Source organism: Erpetoichthys calabaricus, chromosome 1 (genome assembly GCF_900747795.2).
Source record: "Erpetoichthys calabaricus chromosome 1, fErpCal1.3, whole genome shotgun sequence".
Taxonomy (NCBI): Eukaryota; Metazoa; Chordata; class Cladistia; order Polypteriformes; family Polypteridae; genus Erpetoichthys; species Erpetoichthys calabaricus.
The window spans coordinates 153,779,166-153,800,477 of NC_041394.2; the positions used below are offsets into that span (position 1 = coordinate 153,779,166).

General features: G+C 37.2%; 1 protein-coding gene across 1 annotated transcript in view; it reads left to right on the plus strand.

The window, feature by feature from the left end:
• Window positions 1–21,312, plus strand: part of LOC114651745 (cation channel sperm-associated auxiliary subunit gamma-like) — a 90,891-nt gene that overhangs the window by 30,263 nt on the left and 39,316 nt on the right. The window contains exons 8-22 of the mRNA XM_051925622.1: window positions 1,601–1,756; window positions 1,847–2,018; window positions 2,390–2,527; window positions 2,618–2,692; window positions 3,138–3,287; window positions 11,341–11,388; window positions 11,466–11,598; window positions 12,099–12,213; window positions 12,290–12,454; window positions 12,603–12,721; window positions 13,075–13,282; window positions 13,395–13,457; window positions 13,582–13,768; window positions 17,048–17,172; window positions 17,790–17,870. Of these exons, the coding sequence (XP_051781582.1) occupies window positions 1,601–1,756; window positions 1,847–2,018; window positions 2,390–2,527; window positions 2,618–2,692; window positions 3,138–3,287; window positions 11,341–11,388; window positions 11,466–11,598; window positions 12,099–12,213; window positions 12,290–12,454; window positions 12,603–12,721; window positions 13,075–13,282; window positions 13,395–13,457; window positions 13,582–13,768; window positions 17,048–17,172; window positions 17,790–17,870 (1,935 nt within the window). The remainder of the gene's footprint in view (window positions 1–1,600; window positions 1,757–1,846; window positions 2,019–2,389; window positions 2,528–2,617; window positions 2,693–3,137; window positions 3,288–11,340; window positions 11,389–11,465; window positions 11,599–12,098; window positions 12,214–12,289; window positions 12,455–12,602; window positions 12,722–13,074; window positions 13,283–13,394; window positions 13,458–13,581; window positions 13,769–17,047; window positions 17,173–17,789; window positions 17,871–21,312) is intronic.

Sequence of the window (21,312 nt, forward strand, 5' to 3'; positions counted from 1 at the left end):
ACAGCAACAAATAATAAACACAGTAAAAATCTTTAAAAAAGCCATAGGTGTATCAAATGTTCATAAGTTGATTACTGTATCAAAAAGACACAAGACTAACATGCCTAACTGGTTTATAAATAAAAGACATGTTTTGTTGTTAAGCTAACAAGCCTATTGTTTACTAAGCAGCAATTTCAAATTCTTCTTTATCTTTTCTTTGTCCAATTAAAAATGTAAGCTGCTGCAGTTAAAATAAGTTTGCTGTCCAAACTACAATGGTATCCATTTCAATTTAAATTCCACAATAAAATGGTCTGAATTAATTAAATGCAGTTTTTCTAACTGCATAGGACAACTCCTCCAATATCTTTTTTCTCAGTTTATTACTCCACTTTCATTAACATGAAGGCTAATATTTCAATCGCATCTCACTCACTCTGGTGCAATGGTCTTTTAAGTATTCCTGATGGCTAAGAAAATGTTGATTATGATGGACTTATTAATGTGGCCAAAAATGTGTCCTATGCTGTGAGGCAGCACTGTTTCACCACTGAGCCACCATGCTCCCAACACAGACAAATTCCATACCCTCACAATCATCCTTAAACAACTAAAGATGAACATAGAACAAATGTCCACAAACTAGCAATGAGTAAAGAAAAAATCAGACAGCAACACTGATCAACTACCGAAAACCAAATTATAATACCACAGCACAGTCCTCTTTCTCTCTCTCTCTCTCTCTCTCTCTCTCTCTCTCTCTCTCTCTCTCTCTCTCTCTCTCTCTCTCTCTCTCTCTCTCTCTCTCTCTCTTTCTCAGTACATTCCCCAACCTCCTATCACTACATCAATTAACACCCAGAGAGCATGTGATACAAGGGATCTACATACTATATACTTGGTAGCAGTACTTGTTTTGCATCATCACAGCACAGTTAATGTGTTTGTACTGGTGCATACTGGCACAGTGTGCTCAAACCTCCCCAAGATGTGAGAAGACATTTTTTTATATATTGTGTATAACACATGACAAGGAGAAAAAAGAATCCAAAAAATCAGGGAATACCAGCAGCTATTTTTTACCACTTCAAGCACTGCTTGAGGCTGTTTTGTCCATAATTGGTTTCTATAGCTCTGTGATGTCAGGAAAAAAGTTTCACCCAAACCGTCTCCATGACAAATTTTCAGAGAAAACCTTGGCAAACAATGTTCCCGATGATTTTAGCAAATTCACAGCGAAAAATGCTTTGGTGAACGTTGTTGATCAACACTATTGAGGACTCCTCCCCAGGAATTTCTCTTGCATAACATGACATGACAGAGTAGGACAGAATTAAACCAAATGAATTGAATTCTGGTTAGGTGGAGTGTAACTTGACACCATTTGACACAAGGGTGAATCTGCCCTGGATATTGTTCCAGTCCAGTACAGAGCCCATTAAAACACACTTACATTGGTTCTGCCTCAGATATTTGAACAATCAAGTGTTTCTGTCTTTGTGCTGTGTTGTCAAGAGAAAGGAGTTGACAGAAGCATCAAACCAGATCATAATCTGTTAATGATCAGTATCACCCCAGGTTAGTTTTCTATGTTTCCATCCTGTGTGTCTTCTTTCAGGTCTCAAGCCTTCGCTCAATGTTAAACACTGGTGACCCCTCCCGGCCTCTCTTGTTTGTCCAAGAAGTCTCACCTGTATTGATTTTGGGTGGATTGATCAACGTCAAGGCTGTAATTATGACATCCACAGAGTTCAGCTCGTACTTCCTAATTGGGGTAAGAAAACTAGAGCACCTTGTACCACTGAACAACCACATTTCACCATTTTTTTGTACCTGCCAGATATTTCCTACTTTTTCTTCCCAGATTACCCCTGATAACTGCTGGTCAGTGTTCAGTATCTGCCCATATGAGTCATCCTCTGACACCATCACTTACGCTGTTGCAACTGAAAGCACGCTCTTCGTTAGAATCAACTGGATGCTCTACACGTTCACTGGAAACTTTTCACTTCTGCCATTAGATGTTGAGCCTTCTGGTACCAAAATAAAATGGATTACAAATTCACCTCCAAAGAATTCCTTAAATATGTAGTTTCAAATAGACTGACATATTTACGTGCATATTTTGCAGCGGTTTAAGCTTTAATAAGAATACAAATATTTCCATCTAATGGAGGACTATCTTCTAGCAGCAGTTTGCTTGCATTGAATTCTTAAAAACACTGATTAGCCATCTGATATTTGTTCTAAATTACTAGACATGAGACTCCACATATTGTTTTAATGTCTGCCTCGCTCCTAGCGCAGTTCATGTTTCAATATTTTGACGTAATTGATGTCTATGTCTTAACACTGAATTTGCTGCACATTTTTAGGGTAACTCTCAGGTAAACTGTTCTTCCAACAGCATCTTGGACATGTGCGTTGAAGAATGTGTGTGTCAAGAAAATAGTGCCTGTTCCCTGGGCCTATCAGCAGGTAGAACACCTTTACATTATTGGAGGTGGTCAGCACCAGGGTCAAATCTATAAGGCAACCATCAAGGGTATGTAAATGGCATGCATACGTGTAAAAGAACCCACACTGCACAGCACTCTTCCCAAGGATTGCTTTCATAGTATTTCTCTCTTCACAGATGGCAAAGTAGAAATTGTCCAGTTGGTCAGAGATGGGAAAGGACCCTGTGACCTCATCCGCCGTGAGGCTCTTGGTATGCTCTCTCTATGGATCTCAGCTTCTAGATGCTTTTTTTTTTTTTTGCAGTATTTAGGTATCCCATCTACTCTGTGTCCTTCATGATGATTTTTGAAGAATCCCACTTTTCAATACATCTTATGCTTTGTTTCACTAAAACAGCCTCTACCCTACTGGACATCTGAAATCTGACCTTGAGCTTTATAGTTTCCACTGGATTTGCTAATACTTGTTAACATTTTTATTTGAATGGGAAACAAAAATACAGTAATTTTTGTTCTATCTTGTATCATTGGTTAAGGTAGTTTTGAGTCCTGCCCCAGCCAGATGATAGTGTTACTACCTAAATTATAGTTATCCTAAATATAATTGTAAAATTGTTGCTTCAAGTGCTGAACTTCTGAAATTTTTGACTTCTGCCGATCCAAGTACCTTGCTTGTGTGTCTCCCTGATATTTCAGATAGTAATTTTTACTTCATTTATATTTCTTCAGACAGCTGCGAAGTGTTATGGGCAACGCAGGACTTTGATTTTCGGGTTACAGACATTGTGCTTGTCAAGAGGAGTCCCAAGGGCAGTTCACCACCAGACTTCTTTATTGTATACCTTGGTATGTTACTAAGCAATCTAGAATGAAAAGTTAAAGACAAAGTCTGTGTGCCACTAAAGGAAAGTTCTCTAAACCACGGCATTGTAGAGGTACTGAAATAATTATCAGTTTATATCTAATGTCTAATGGCATAGCTGGGACAAAACACTTTGATGATTTAATCATTTGCATTTTTAACAGCACTTTTTTACAAAATAGAAATGGACTGTTCAAGAAAAATAGGAACAAGTAACTGTTGAGTCATATGCTACAATGGTGAGATTATCTTTGAAAAAGAAACAAATCACACACTTCTAACTTCTGTAAATATCAGTAATTATATGACTGTTTTAGATGGGCATCAGCTTCATCTTTCCTATGTTCACTTAGAAGGGCGTTGTGTTAATGAGGAAGAAAAACTTTTATGTATTGTTTTTATTTACTTATTTTTGCCTGGTATCTTCTTCAGACCTTTTTTGCTTTGCTCTGTGACTTGGATTCATGTGATACATGCACTAGCAGCTGCTGCCAAAAACTACACAACTTCTTCTTCATGAGTGGTATTGCACACACTGTAAAAGAAAGACAGAATAACGATAAGGAGCTGGGGTGCCAAGACGGACAACCTGTATAACTGGATACAGAAAAAGTAAAAAAATTATGCAGTTATTGCGGAATCATCTCTGCAGATGTGAGTTCAAACAGAACTGCCAAAGATGGCAGAGATTCCAGCTTTCACTTTGTCACAGTGCAGGTCGGCTACTTGCTCCCACTCCTGTTTTAGGAGCCTTTTGAACCTGACACCGTCGATAGTCAAGACTGGATGAGCTTGGCAGCATATGACAACATATAAAAGAAAATAGATTTACCAAGGCCATCTATTAGGATTACATTAGTGCTTAGCCTCACTTTATATTTTTACTCTGTGTTTTTTGTTTTTCCCTAGCCTTATATGTTCAGTTGTGCTCTGTGCAGGGTCTTTTTAGTTCTTTTTCTAAGATTAGTTTATACGTATATACTGTTTTACCTGTAAGTTCATTTTCAGTTTGGTTTCAATTTAGTTACATGAATTTTTGCTAATTTCTTTTTTAGTTTTTATTATAGGTGACTTACCTCAATTGTTTTTGTTTTTTTTTTTATTTTGAGAGAAACATTTCAGTTTTGTTTTCATTATAGCTTACAGTAAATGAGGGAAATTTAATGAAGATTAAGAAATTTATGCTGGGTCTTCATAGTGCTAGGATTGTGTAAACTTGCAGATAATCCCATGAAGTATGTCATGAATCCCTTTTGGTTCTGGTCATTTATAAAGAGTTATCTTCTGAGTTTTTGTAAAACAAGTCTCACTCGTATTGTAGCAGTGTTCACCTTTGAAGGAGCAGAGTGTTTACTTTTAAACATTGCTCTTCACAGTACCTTAGGAAAGCAAGTAATTCACACAACCTGCTATACCTGACTGATTCTATAACTTGAACCTAGTGGTGCAATCTCTTTTTAAATTTGTTTGACTGAGGTGACCATAGAGCAGCTTTTTGTAGATATAAAGGAAAAGCTTGTTGAACAAAATAGTCTGTCATTTTACCTTCTTTTGGTAGGTGTATATTCTTTCAATGTATCACAGTTCTTAAACTGTTTATACAGATCTTTGTGATAGCACTTTTTGTTTATTTTTAAATTCAGCAGGTTGTTTCCCTTTAATTGATCTCCACAAATCTGACTACCTACTTTGAAAATTCACATGCTCTAGTTACTGTTATGGACACATTGAAATGCCTGGAGATTATTGTGAACACTGAAAAATATCGGGAGATGATAACAAGAAAAAAGATGCAGTCAGACAAAGCAAGGGTGATAGCTGTGACATCAAAATTATTATTTATGGAGTAACATTCATACTTCATTGTTGTGGGGATCAAGATCATTTGATCTTCAAAACAGCGTTGTCTAAATAACAGTGGCGGACCATGCATTTCACACCTAGGCCTTCAGTAGTGCTCCGTCTGAATCAACCCGCCCCTCAAAAACTAATTTATGCTTATAAAAACCATCTTAATATGCAGAAATACAGTATAAAGAGCCGTTGCATCGCAGATAGATAACTCCTATAGCCACAATAAATGCCTTTATTGAATAGACAAACCATGGGTGAACAAGTTCCTTTCTACTGCAGCTACAGCCCGCGACACACATAAAAAACATCAATAATAACTCATAAACTTGCAATATTATTTAGGAAAACATTTTACTCACCAAAAATTCGGATTATTTGTAAACAAAATCCATCCTCCTCTCTTTCCTCAAAAACAGTTCAATTACTCTGTCGTACAGATTATCCGTGCGCTTCAGTTCCATCACGAAGTCCCTTTCTATCGCCATCAAAGCTAATGCTGAAAGTCAAACCTGCCCTGTCGTATTTCTGGCATAAGTTTTAATTCGCTTTAGGGCTGAAAATGTCCGCTCGACAGAAGCAGTGGACACGGGAATGCTCACCGCCAAATATACCAATGTGTATAGCTGCCCCATGATGCTCTCATTCAGATTTTTATATTACACCATCCTATCCAATCAACGGGTCTGAATACGGTAACGTTGCTATACGCCTGCTAGAGGGCCCTAGTGAAACCAACTCAAAATCTGATTGGTTGAAGCAACGGTTTAATCGACATCTATTTTGTGTTAGAGGGCCTGCAGAACGGATTGTGAAGGCCTCCTGGCAGACTTCTTTGTCTTTGACCCTGCCTGGCAACAAATGATGGCTGAAATGTGATTGGTTAAATGCTTTAATACGAAAATACATGTCTGGAAGCAGCACAGCCATCGGAAAAGCTATGAAAGGAAGTGGACAGACTATTTGGAATTATTTAATAAGTATTCATGGACAAAATATAATTAACATCAGTTTGTGATTCAGATATTTTTTTAGGCCAGCAGAGAAGGCCTTGAAGGCCCTGACGGCCCGCCACTGCTAAATAATGAAAAACAATATGTTAATGAAAATGAGCTTTTAAAATTCAAGTCAAAATGTGAAAATAACACCAGAACTTATCTAATATTATTATCTAATACTACACTCACTACAAATTTTAAATCCTCAAAAGTATTCCCAGACAGGCTTTCCCTTAAAGATAGGGTGAGAAGCTCAGTCATCCGGGGGGGCTCAGAGTAGAGCCGCTGCTCCTCCGCATCGAGAGGAGTCAGATGAGGTGGCTCAGGCATCTGATCAGGATGCCTCCTGGACGCCTCCCTGGTGAGGTGTTCCGGGCACATCTAACTGGGAGGAGGCCCCGGGGAAGACCCAGAACATGCTGGAGAGACTATGTCTCTCGGCTGGCCTGGGAATGCCTTGGGATTCTCCCGGAAGAGCTAGAAGAAGTGGCCGGGGAGAGGGAAGTCTGGGTATCTCTGCTCAAGCTGCTGCCCCCGCGACCCAATCTTGGATAAGCGGAAGAGGATGGATGGATATTCCCAGACAATATTATCCCCTTTACAACCAGATGTTTGTTATATATACTTGTTCAAAAACACATTCTTTCTCGATACCTGCCAATCTTATACTCAGTAGGCTACATAGCCATATAGTGTGTTGCCAGTCAGGGGAAATGTTAAGACAGTCAAGTAAGCTATTGACAATTGATTTATTAAAACATAGAAACAACACATTTTCATTTCCACCCAATTTAATTGTATTTGAGTAAGTTTTCAAGTGTGGGATTTTAATTTCAGTCTAGTTTTCATTTTTCACTCAGCTTTTAGTATCATTTTATTCTGATTAACCAGTGTTTTAGTCGTTCTACATTTTAATTAATGATAATAACCTTGATTTTATGTTTTTAGCAGTGGGATGTTATTGTAAATTATGATGGTGAGCATACTAAACAAAATGACTTTTCCAGAATAACGATAACATGAATAAATATGAAGAAATAAACAAGCTGAGATTCCAAAAGTGGTATAAATGAAACCATGTAAGTCCAAAATGTAAATTTATAGCACAAATCACATCTGAAAGATTCACCTTCCTTCAAAGCTGAAGAGAGTAAAGTCAGGGCTTGGTTTCTTATTGCGGCCGATATTAAAGCTTTGCACTTAACTTGACCTGTGCTTGAGAAGATCTCTGTTTGTTATATTCTTTTTAGTAGCTTGGTGTTTTATATTTTATTTTTACTACATTTGCAAATTCTGGTTAACTTAAGAAAATGCTGCACTGTCATCTTGTCCTGTTTAAAGCACAGGCTCAGAATCTGATACAGGACTACTTGGACCAGCTGTAGAATATGATGTGAAAATATGTCTGGTGATAATCCTAGTTTGCTGAGATAAATTATCTCTTGCGGACATGACACCACATACTTGTGGCCAGCCCTGCGCACAAGGGTGATGAATGGATTTCTGAAATATAAGAACATTAGTATTTGTACGGAATTTGAGGTAGCTAGTGGATGCCTCTCACTATGATGTCTACATCATCTATAATCAATGTCTGCTGCTAAATGAACATGGTTTATAAGCGGGCACTGATTTTTTACTTCAAATCTTTGTGCAGTTGCAAAATGCAAACAGTTCAGATTCAGTTGCCTTATTGTCAGTGCGTTATTCAAAACTGTCTTTGCTGAGTGCAAGAAAAGTGGAATACCCTGATTTGTTGAGATCTAGTCAAGACAGAATCTAATGGGGGGTTAACTCCAAAGATAGATCAAATCCAAATTATAGTGGGATTGAGTCAAGAATGAAGCTGTAAAAGATGAAGACCTCCTCAAATCCAAGGCTCAGCTGGAATTCAGTTAGTTAACAGTCCAAATCTGCTAATTCCCTGGTGGAGTCATTTGAGGCTCTGCTGTACTAAACTGCTGCAGATTGTAAAAGGATATCACTAGTTGTTGATTTAAGGGTATGCGTCTGCAGTCTTTGCAATTGTCTGCTATCTTTAGTGTATAGAATCTGCCTGAGTCATAGAATTTATGGATCATTACTTTCTTTTGAACAATGTTTATGATCAGATCATCTGAGTGACAAACAATATACTTCATATCTAGTTGAACAAAAAGGTTTTGAATCAGTCTAATACTGTTTTGACTTGAGGGCCGAGAACAAAATAACCAAAATAACTAAATTTAGTTGCAGTGGCTATATCCATTTAAAACCAACTCAGGCCATAGTTGTTTTAGAGAGCATTCATCTAACAAGAAGAACTCTGTACACTTGAACTCTCAACAGTTTTATACATAAGGCCCTGTTATAGGGAATGCTCTTGTGTGGTACATGCCTGAACCTTTCCCTTGTTTTCACAATGATCAGGTATGATGTATTGCATGTGGTCAGAATGGCACCCATGAAAGGTTATGATAAGAGAAAGAGAGAATCATAATTCCAAGAATTAAATCCAATTAATCAGGAGATTTACAAATGTGATTCTAACAAGTAACAATTGCAATGAAAGTGCTACTGTAGCCTACTACACAGTACTACAGGTACTGTGACACCAGGCACTTTCTTTAAAGAGCTCTGCATATGTATATTCTGATACCTGCTTAATCCAGTTCAGGGCTGGTGGGCCCAGTACCCATCCTGACAGTGTTGTGCAAGATGACTAACAGCTTGGAACATGCCACCAGCTCATTGCAGGGTACTTGTGACTCTCATGCTCGTACAGGGCCGATTAAAATCGTCAGTTGAAGTGACTTGCATGTCTTTGTACCAAGTAACCCGGTTAAGGCAGAAAACTTGGTTCATATAAACCTCCATATATAAGTGCAAAGTTCACTTATGGAGTTCACCTTTGGGAAAACGCTCAATGTCATAAAAAATGCAGAAAAAATTAACCATCACTAACAGCCACTGTGAATCCAAAAACAAGCACAGAGCCTTTGTCTCTCAAGTAGTGTGGGGAATGTTACTTTCAAAGTAACTTAGTTATATTACTTATTACTTATAAAAAAAACAACTAAAAAACACTATATAGTTGCTTATCATAAAATGTTATGGGTTAAAAAACAGTGTGTTACTTATACATTACTTTTTATCTTTTGTATGAAAACCTGCACATTTGACTGGCCAGCATTTGTAAATCCTAAGCCCTTATAAGAACCGTTATGAAACTGATGAGAAACACAGTCAAGTGTGATAATTTTCTTTTGTTTTATGAATATATTTAGTTCTTTAGTTTATGTGCTGTAAAGTAAATAACATCCATCCTATTTTTTCATCCATGACCTGTGCCACTGAACATTCAATGTATGAACACCGGCTGCTACATCACATGGCCTCACTGTTTCAACATATTGTCACAAAAACGATCATAAGACGTTGCGAAGGTTTGGGGCAGCCACCCATATAATTGTTCCCGGGTGATTAATAAACAAAGACATGTTCATTCAACTGAGTCCAAAACAGAACTGATCCTCTTCAGACAATATGGCGGCTTTAAAGGCCAGCGAAGGAAGTGATGTCATCAACACCGGAACCGGAAGTGACGTCATTGGCTGCCCCAGAGCCGGGCAGGATTTCCCTAGAATGGTTTGCAAAAGATCGAGAGGGAAAATTAGTGCACTTCGCCACCCCCTGGTCTGGCATGGAATCACATGTATTCAAGCTCTTTAGTTGTCTCCTAAACACACGTGTGTGACAATATCTATTGCAAACATCTGGATTACAGCTAAACAGATATCTTATGTATATTACTTGCAGCACTCTTTTCTGCTTGGCTGTGCATATGAACTCCGCAAAGTGGCAGCATACTGGTACATGTGCTTATTGACTTGCACCCAGGGCTGCTGGGATAATAATAATAGGTGTTTTTACTTCAATAAAATAAATATTGTTTTAGGTTATTCTTTACTTTAAAAAGTAATTGGACTATGTAACCTACAGCACTTTTAATGCGCTACCCCCAGCACTGCTGAGCTTAGCACTGTACATTCAGTTCATTAACATAAATTTAAGGATTTCTGAAATACTGATACAGATTATGTCAACCAGGAGAAAGAATAATGGCTATTGCCCAAGCATTTTCATCAAAAAATGTAACTTTGTGGCTGCCAGATATGTATGCAAAGCAAAGACTGGTGGCCAAGGACATTGAAAGACTACAAAATCCATAAATGCAACACGGTTAAGGGTTTACATGGCCAAATAACCAGGTTACTCATGGAGAAATCTATAGGTGTTAATATGGTTTCTCAAACAAAAATAACCCAGATTCTCTAACCACATTACATTTTTACATGTCACTTTCTGCGAACAACCAGTTTGTTAAAGTGCATGTAAATAAACTGCATGACTCCCATAGTTTAATGAACGTTCCTCTGAGTGAACCCAATAAGGTTTAAAGGTTTCTGGGTTGAAAAAGGTGCTGACTTTAGATTTCAAACAGTACGGAATATCAACAAAAATAACAATTTAATTTTTAATTTATATACTGCTTTACACAGCTGAATGATCCCATCCTTTTCACAGTATCCATAGAGTTTCATGTTAATGCAATTTAAGTCTAATACAAAAGTAGCAAATTAAATAGCCAGAATGAAAAGCATGCAGTCTTCATAGCTACAGAGTTCCCGAAGTAGGAAATCCACTATAAAGTTTGGAATTTTGTTTGAGGTACTCCCATAAATTCTTCGGTACTCATGTAACTCCTCACATCCTTCACACATATATTATAAGTGATAGTGGAAAATAAATGCAGTTAAAAAAGAAGGGGCATTTCTAGTGTTCCGTATACACTTAAAAATTAGGTAAATGTAGTTTAACACAAGAGTTGTACAATAATATAAACTTATTATTTTAGCATTAACTTGTATATTTTTGTTCTTGCTGCAACTGAGTATACCAACATTTATCAATAGCATTATCCCATTAATCTCAATTTTGCAATAATGTTTGTCAAAGAAATTCCATGTAAAAAAGTAAATATTTATTTTATAATTTTCTATCAATGAATTAATACATGTGTGCAATCAATAATGTCTGTTGTGAAATTAATAAAGTAACACCATACAAAGTTTGGCTACATTTAGGACAAATGTTGGATCCACCTTTTTTAAAATATATGTGTAATTTTGTCTGGTTACCCTTTCAGGTCCTGAAAACAGGGAGCCATCCTCTGTGCACAAATATTTACCCATTGGTGAGCATGGCAGTTTTCCTTTATGACTTTGATTATGTTCACTGTCTGACTCAAAAGGATGTCTTCTTTTTCTGCAGATGATGCGCTGGACAATTTTGCACCTCTTCCAGGACTGAAGGATGACCTTCAGCGACCAGTGGTCCTGAGTGGACTGATTCTCAGTCCACTTAGCCAGCAGAAGTTCCTATGGGGCAATACCCTGCTTTCCTCGTAAGATCATGTTGTGTGGATTCTTAGAAGAAGGGAGAGTAAATGGTGGTTTAAATGGTGGGGTGCTACCTGCAGTACATCTATCTATCTATCTATCTATCTATCTATCTATCTATCTATCTATCTATCTATCTATCTATCTATCTATCTATCTATCTATCTATCTATCTATCTATCTATCTATCTATCTATCTATCTATCTATCTATCTATCTATCTATCTATCTATCTATCTATTGTGGTGAGTGGCTGGGGGTGGTACCCAGCCGGGATGCCCAGAAGGAACGGAGGAGGGCTTGCATCTCCTCCAGACCTTGAGGGGGCGACCGCTCTGGTGGTTTTGGGGACCACGGGAATGGAGCTTAGAAGCTATCTATCTATCGATCGTATCACTGTCTTTCCCATTTTATTGCTGCATTATTGTCACGTACCTACTGTAGTTGCCAGCAGACGTGTCCATACTTGACCCAGGTTACCACATCCCACCTTCTCTCCCACCAGGTTCGACCATGGGGATACTTTTGTGCTCTTCCCAGGTCTTCCAAAGGACATTGTCATCAAGTACTTTACTCTTTCCTCTTATGGAGAGTTTACATTTGTCACACAAGATGAACAGGTATTCTCAACTCTCTTTTTATTGATGATGGAGGGGATGATGTTGGTGTTCACTTTCTCAATGCTGTGCTCAACAGATTTGGTGCGGTAAAGAAAGGCAGTCCCTTCTTATCCAGCTTCGTCCCTCAAAGGCCTGGAATATTTTCAACAGCTTATGGTTTTTACAACATAAAGATGCACAGGGTATAAAAGACTATTCCATGGTCACCCTGTTTTATGATTTAAACAAAGATCTACAAGAGGTGAGATGTTAGCTTCAGCTTATGTTTATTGAAATCCCAGAAAAGCCTGGCTTTTCTGTTTGTTCTTAAGTGGTTGGTGTCTAAATGTCCACACCTATTGAATGTTTTGTCGCACTCTGATGCTGTTACATCTGTTTTCTTGGTCTAGCTTCTCTACATAGTGGACAGTAGTGGTGAGGGCTCCCTAGTGAAGAGAAAGTTACCTGTTGCTGAAATTCTCTCTTACAGAGACTTCTATACTATGTGGAAAAGTAGTACTGATAGGTGAGTATTGGGGGTTGGAATCCTGATATGGCAGCTCTTTACTGTCTTGCTTTCCTATCTCTCTCTCACTCACTCTTTCTACGATGATTTTTTATCCTAACAAGTAGTCTAAATAAAATATTTAAAGCAGAGATCTCTTTCTACGATGACTTTTTATCCTAACAAGTAGGCTAAATAAAATATTTAAAGCACAGTGCTCTTTAAGAATGTTGCAATATAGAATTAACAGTGATTGAATAGTTTGATTTAAATAGCCACCCTCCTGTCCCACCTGCTCTGTTCCTTGTCTCACACTTCAACTGGATTTCTCTATGTGAATTTCATGCTCCTCTACCCCCTTCTGACTTTTTCCCCAGCACTATCCAGTATAAATATTCCTGTCCTTTTGCCCGAATACTCTATCAAAGCACACCAAGCCAGGAGTCCTACAGTCGCATCATGTACTACCATGCCGAGCCTCCTGTTTCCCTGGCACAGTCTGGACTTCATTCTTTTAATTCAGTTGTTGCTTACCAGGGCCTTGCCTACCATCTAATGTGGCTGCACACAGACTACAGCATGCGGGTAAGTAACTTTCACTAGTCAAATAGCAAGAACTGTATACATGCTATCTTATATAGGTTACAGGTTTACCTGTAACCATAGCCTATGCTTTTGTATTTATTTCTGCCTGCAGCTGTATGCAGACCCCGTGAATGACCCTACATACCGCTGGTGGTTAAAGACGGCCGAGTATGAGGTTAGGAAAGAAGGCATGACTACGGTGCATTGACCTCCCATAAGTATGGGGTTCTGAAGAAATGACTCCAGTTGGTAGAGCCTGCGGCTGTTCTGATTCTTCAACTTGTTTGTATTTTTGCCAGGATTTCTATAGATACTTAGCTGGACATCGTATGTACAATGAAGAGATATATGTAGACATGGACAGCTATGGAAAAGATTCTGTTGCCATCCTGGAGAGCGAAGTGCCAAGTGCTATCTATTTGGACAAGGGAGGCTCCTATGATTTTGCTCTTCAGCTACAAGTGACTGGTGACTTTGAGCAGGAAGGTACTAGTACATTCATAAATATGTTGTGTGTGTTAGAGTGAATTGGCGAACTGGGGTGAAATTTGATGTAAATATCTGGAAAAAGTATAAGATAACAGAAAGTGGCTTCTGAAGTTCAGGGGCCATTAGGATTAATCTCACTGACTGTTTGCCATGATTTCATATTAGTCATGTCCTACAGTTTTGTTGTTTTTTTTTCTGCATTGTTAATTTGTTTCTTTTTTCTCTTTCTAATTTGTTCTGTTGAGCCCTTTTTCTTTTATATGCTATTTAATGGTTGATTATATAACCTTGGTCCATTTTCCAGTTTAATTTCCTGTCTGTGTCTTGGTAATTATGGTACTATTGTACAGACAAGATTAGAAAATATGACAGGCCAAAAAGGCTCCCGAGAATATGTAAGGATCATGAAACAAATGTAGTCAAAAGAAAAGAGAAAGTCTGAACCAGGAGGTCAAACGTACTAGCAACAAAATAAAGCTGACAAACTGAAGACAAGGATAATAACTATGAAGTCAGAAATCCAAGAAAGCTAAAAAGAGCTTTTTTTTTTAAAGCTGAATTGCAATTATCTGTAATCTAGGATGAAGTAATGCATGCAACAGTGGCTTTCATACTATTGCGTTCGTCACAAATCATTGCGCAATAACACCCAACTGTACGCAAAATAGCATTGTGATATTTACCATAAAATAATAACTTAAAAAAAATGACTTTAATGAAAACACATTCTAGAAATTCACATTCTAGCATTCAAAACGCACCAAAACATTCTTCAACATCTGCAAGAAAAACTTACCTGAAGTGAAAAACAATTTTTAATGTGCAGGTATTGTAACAATTATGGTATTAAGATGGTGACGGGTGAGGCCAATACAGCCATCAGGTGCTATAATCAGTTTAGCCATAGTACTTGTGAGAAATACGGAACATATCTCAGAATTAATTCCTATACTGTGTTCTTCTTCTCTCTTTTATGCACTCTCTGTTTCTGTAAATTTAGCAGTGTCATAATTTGGTTTATGCATTTCTTTTTTTCCAACTGCTCCTTGACCTCCAAAATTATCTGAGCATGGGTTTTGGGGTTTCTGAGACCAAGTAATCTACTGTTAGTTTACATCTTTTTTTAAAAATTATTCACATTCTTCCACAGTGGGGTCTTGTTCTGTGGACACCACCGTGTGGAGCACTGGTTGCTGGGAGACAGCTCTCTGAGATTATGCATCATGACATCATTAGTACAATGTTTTCAAATTTGACACCATAATTTATCCAGGATTGAATTCCTGAAAAAAAAAACTATCATTTCATATTGTTTGTTTTTGATTGTACATTCTTTCAATATTTGTTACTTGGCTCTTGTTATGTGTACCCTTTTTTGGCTTATGTTTAACTAGCAAAAGTAGGAAATGTGTTTGAAAAAAATATTTTAAAGGTTAAGAAATGTATTTGAGAAAGAGGTTTATTTAAAAATATGCAGAAAATTTAAGGTGACGGAAGGTAAGTCTTTTAAAATCTGGGTGCAGAGCTGCTTGTCAATTTCTTTATGCTCTTCTCCGTCTCAGCTCTCCCTGCTTTTCTCTCTTCTGTTCTGCTTTGTTCTGCTCTGCTTGCCTGTCTTTCTTCCTTCCTTCCTTATTTTGTCTTTAGATACCACCATTTTGTGGCTTTTGTGTTGCTTGTTTCCATGGGGATTTTCCTATGATGCTTTAGAGCTACACTTTTTACACCGTAAACAAGTGTAACGGTCACCCCAAACAGTCTCCACTATCCAGGATTGGGCCGAAAGTAATGATTTACTTCTGTGTACTCTTGATTACTGGTTATTTGAAACAAAGTTCTGTTTTTTGACTCCTAATTGTTGGTTTACAGTTTAGCTCTGACTTTTATATTTTTGAACTGTCTGTACTTTTCTCAGTCAGTACAATTAGTCACCAGGACCATTGCAGTTTTTAATTTATATTCATTTGTGTAATTTGCGGAGGGCACTAAAAGTGGAGCTATAGCAAATATTAAGAAGGCAGATAAACAAATTTTAAAAAATATAGACAGACTTTAAAATTGGATAAAAGTGGAATATGTCTCTCTATTATAATAAAAAAATCCTGGGACGAGATGAGACTTTTTAGCCTGGGACGAGACTTGACTTTTTCAGAGAGATACTTTCACTTCCCGCAAGATAAGACTTTGTGCCAAGAGATTTAACCACGGCCGGGGCCGGAAATAAAAGACAAAGAGTAGAAGACAAAGTAGAACATCATAAAGAATTCAAAAATGGTGGCACAATACACATGCAGAGCAGGTTAGAGATAATGAAAGTGCTAAAAGTCTCAAAAAATGATAGTAAAGAACACATTAGCACAAACAAATGGAAATTAGTACTTGGTTAAATAACAGAACAGTGAAAAGAGATCGCATATATTGTTCGGATTTAAACTTTAACTCGAAGACTTGTAGATCATTTAATTCGTGTTGCCATCAGGGAAAAGCAGTGTTTCTTCCCAATGAAGAGGTGTATCCGCAAGAATCAAAAGATTTGTTGTTTGGTGAAAGTGAAATCCACATACCCAAGCGGCAGAGATGCAAAGTGGCTGGCATGTAGTGCAGGCAAGGGTGGGGTGGGGAGGAGGGCTTGGCGAGCAAAGCGAGCAGGGGGATAAATAAAAATCAAGCAACCAGCAGACAATGTGCTAGATAACCCTACTTCATATACATTCAGGGTCGGAGTTTCACCCTTTAATAACTAGTTTACTCTGCAGTTTTAGTTACCATGTTATAGAAAAGATGGCGGCACTAACAGGACTCAAGTGCATCTCTGTACTAAAGGGATTTCCTACTCGACATTGGCGGAGGAAATTTAACCTCTTTAGTCTTGAAATTGACTCATGGATACCTAATCCATGATTTGAACATGTTCTCTGGGATATCGAGAAATTTGGTCTAGTGGAATTCTATTATTTAAACAATGAATCACATACTGAAGTAAATCAGTTCAAATTACAAGGAAGTGTATTCAAGACAGAATCCTAGAAGCACTTCTTCAAGGACTGTGGAAAGCTAAAACAAACTACTGGATCATGTAGTTGAAAAAATGAACCTGATGATTTAAAAAAAAAATGTTGATGACGTATTAACTACTTAAATAAACATTATGCACTGAATGGTCTCCTCTTGTTTATACATTTTTTATACTCTTTCTTATATTCTCCTGTTTAAGTCCTTGAATGCTTAATGCCTCACACACTTCCAACAAACACTTTACAAGTTTGTCCATTTCAGATGCCGAAGTCACAATGCTGAAGTTATTTGAACTTGGGATTTCAGCAACTGTCAGCAAACAAAGTGGCGTCATTATCAACATGACTACTACAGTGAATGTGGGCAGCAGGAGTATGACATACAAGGTAAAAAGCAAAGTGGCAATTATGGATAAATTGAGAATGACAAGAAAACGCAAGGTAGGGTGACATTACTGGAGTCACAAGTGGCATAAGGACTGAGATGCAAAATTAAAGACTTAAACTGTGGACAGAAAACGATGAAAAATAAACTGAATTTTTAGAGATTACTTAAGACAAAAATGGAAAGACAGTACCCAGAAGGTGAGAAGCACTCAGTTAGTTCACTAAAGAGTACCATGCCAATGAACATGGATGTGACCGAGATTGACAATGATACATTGATTATCTGTAATGTATGTTCAGGGACTTACAACAGTTAATACAGGCATTAATATAGTAGTATGATAGAGAATTGGATTTAAAAAAATATGGACAAAAGAACAATAAAACACTGTAAATAATATTAGCAATATCAATATAACAGTATCTAGAGTATAAAAGAAAAGTGAGAAGCACATGCAGAGAAGTAGAGAAAATGAATAGTTAAGATACAGAGGCTTAAAGCTTACTGAATAAAGGCATTGGCATAGTCAAATAGTTAAGAGTAACTGTATTTCTGAAGGACACGAATTCTTCATTTCTTTCTGTATCATGAAATGCTGTGTCTTTTTTTACTTCAGCTCAGGATCTCAGATGGTGGAATCAATACAGAGCATGCTGGACCAGGAAACAGTCTCATACAGACCATGCTGGTCCTGAGGGTAGAGCTTGTTATTTTAACTTTTGTACTGTAACTTCTTTTGTACTGCATGTACATACACCCAATTGCCTTCCACCATTAGATGTGACAAATATTTTGTGTTGCAGACCCCCATGACCCTGTAGCTAGGATATAGTGGGTTGGATAATGGATGGATGGATGGAAATATTTTGTGTTGATCAGAGAATGTACAGTGGATGAACATTTGCATTGATAAGTCAGCGGAGGTGTTCACAGAAATGACATCATAGTGATTATACCAGTAAAATGAAGCTCTCAATTAGTGAAAAAAACAAGACTCGACCAGGATCATGCTGCAAAGAGTATACTGGCATTAAAATGTATTACCACTATTCCAGTTTTTATAAGATTGGACCCAACATATTTCTTAGTATTTATAGCAATAAAAACAAATATTTTGAAAGAATATGCAACAAAAACTTGGTGGCACAATCAGAAGATGGTTAAGTGTAACTTTTGCACTTAACATTGCACTGAGAAAAATAGATACATGGAATCTGTTAACAAGCAGTAGTACTTAGTATACCTTCACATTTTAATGGTGTAGTTGAATAGATGTCAATGAAATGGAACATTACTTCCAAGGGGAAATTAAAGAAAAAAAAAATTCTCCCATATCTTTTTTAGATAGAACTAAACTGAAAGAAATATTTGGAAATGCTTTTGGAAATGACTTGTAATTCTACTTGATATATATAATATTAAGTCAGAACACATCTTTGTTAGACACTCATGCAGGTATAGCAGGTAGAGTTTAGTATCAGATTGACTTGCAATTTTAAGTTGATTTTCTCAGTTTTTTGATTTCCTTGTATAATCCAAAGCCACACAATTAACTTCTTTGACAAATCTTGATAACTCTGGTGCTAATATATGTACCCTTTGATGGTGTTCTCCTCTCTATACAGCTCATACTTTTGCTCCCAGTGGCTCTACATTGAATGAAATTGTTTTATTATATAATATATAAAACCATTTTACAGTCCCTCCCTTTCAAAGATCCCAGAGTACAGGGGGATCTCTCACTCAACATCTCATAAAAGGAGTGGAAGGTAGCAATGCACAGAATTCACTCGAGCTCCATATGTGCAAAGCATACAATTATTCAACTTAAAATTATATATCAAGCACATCTCTCTCGTTTAAAATTGTACAAAATGTTTCCAGGGCAAGATCCAAATGGTGAACACTGCAATCAAGTTCCAGCCTCACTGGGTCACATGTTTTGGGCCTGCACCAAATTAACATCATTCTAGACCAAAATCTTTAAATGCCTTTCAGACAGCCTTGGTGTCACAATCCCTCCTATCCCATTAACAGCTGTGTTTGGTGTTCTTCCAGATGGGCTTAAAGTGGAGAAGGATAAACAAACTGTGATTGCCTTTACTACACTATTGGCCCGTAGACTCATCTTGCTCAACTGGAAGAGCCCTAACTCACCTCTTTTAAGTCAGTGGGTAACTGATGTTTTAAACTATTTGAAATTGGAAAAAATCAAATATTCAGTTAGAGGATCTGTACAGAATTTTTTCAAAACCTGGCAGGAACTAATCAATAACATTTTTAAATATAAGCATTTTAATTGAGTAAGCAGATTCTTTTTTTACTCTGTTTATTTTTAGTTATTTATTAATTTATCTATTTACTTATTTTACTAGCTTAAAGTTTTACTCTGCTGGCCTAGCTCTCTTTCACATGGGTGGGGGTTGATTTGTTTTGAACCAAGTCTTGTAAAACTTGACTTATTTGTATGTAATGTTATTTGTTATTTAAATCAATAAAATCCAAATAAAGAATTGTTTTATAATGTAAATAAAGGAATGACAGAAATCTTTTCATCACTCTGCAATAGTATTTCATTAAGTAGCCAATAGTTATACTTGTGTAAAAGTAGAGGTGCTTTTACGGAACGTGACACAAGTAAAAGTAAACGTTGCCCATTAGAAAACTACTCAACTATAAGTTTTAAAGTAGCTGATATTAAGCATATTTAAGTATCAAAAAGTACAAGCAAATGTTGGATGTCCCCGATTGTTTATAGTGAAAAAAGTTATTACAAACCTAAAGTAATTAAGGCTAACTTCTTTTTGCGTGTGAATATTATTAAAATCTATTTCTAAAGGATGAGCCAAGTAGCTAAAACTAGCATCAGTGGCCATCAAGTCGATCTGGAAATCTTAGTGAATTCACAGGGCAGAGTGTTTTTAGGAAAGGCTTGCAGGCTTTAAGAAGGAGATAATCAGTGCCTGTTAAACCTTTTGAAAAGTGAGGTTTCATAACTTCAACTTGTAATTATAGGTTATTTAAATAGAATACATTTTCAGGCATTCCCTGACCCCAAACATGACCTGCATGTTTTCTCAAATAACACTTAATTACATGAAAATTGACACAATTTGTTTAATAGTAACATTAGTAATCAAAACAAACCCTAATAATGTTTTAAAAGTGCTTCATTCAGACTTTCTCAATTCTAGTTTTACATTCAAAAGAATGGACTTTTTTCCCCCTTGGGTTTTTGCACTTTTTCACAATCTGGTTTGGAGATCACATGAATAGCACCTGTGACAAGATGAGTAAACCACAGCATGTGAACGCATTAGTCCACCTCGCTGCAGCCTGCAGATCATCCCTGCCCAGTGTCCCAGAGCAGCAGCACCAGCTATGGAAATAACCGAGATTGGGGTTTTACATCTCCAATTTCCAGTCCGACCCCAAACATCCAACTACATCCCATTTGGCAGACTCCCATTAGGATGGTATCTAAACGTGGCACTATCGGCTGTGGAAATAACGGAGACTGGGATTGCGCATCACCAATGTCCAGCCCTGCACTATCCTGTAGGCTACAGTGAGACTTATTTGGAAAGCACAGATAATCAGGCGTTATTTGAAACATTGAAATATTTGAAAATTGTCTCAGATTCTTCATATATGCCATTTTTTCTAAAACAGTTGTACAGAAGCAGAGGAAGCCTGTGTTACAGTTAATTCACTTAGTAAAACATGAATATTTACATAGGTTATTTCTTTTCTGGTTTATTATTTCAGAAACAAATGTGTCCAGCAAAATATTTTCAAGTAAAAATAGTCCTTTGCATTTGTAGTGAAGTAAAAATGAAAGTAGACATAAAACTTTATACTTGAATAAAGAAGTAACAGTTTTATGAAAACATGCACGTCTCCCTGGTCCACTTTAACACTCCTGTGAAGTTGCTCTCAGTCTGCATTGCCAGCAGGTACTAAACTAAAAAAGCAGGTGTACATAATCCATGCTGTGGGCCAGCCAAGCTATTTTGGATACTTACAACTGACGTAACACCGGGGATGTGAAAATCCTGTCCTTATATGTTATTTACAAGAGTCTTATTTGTGCTAATTGAATAATTCAACCAGACTCATAAGCTTTAGTAGCCCTTTGA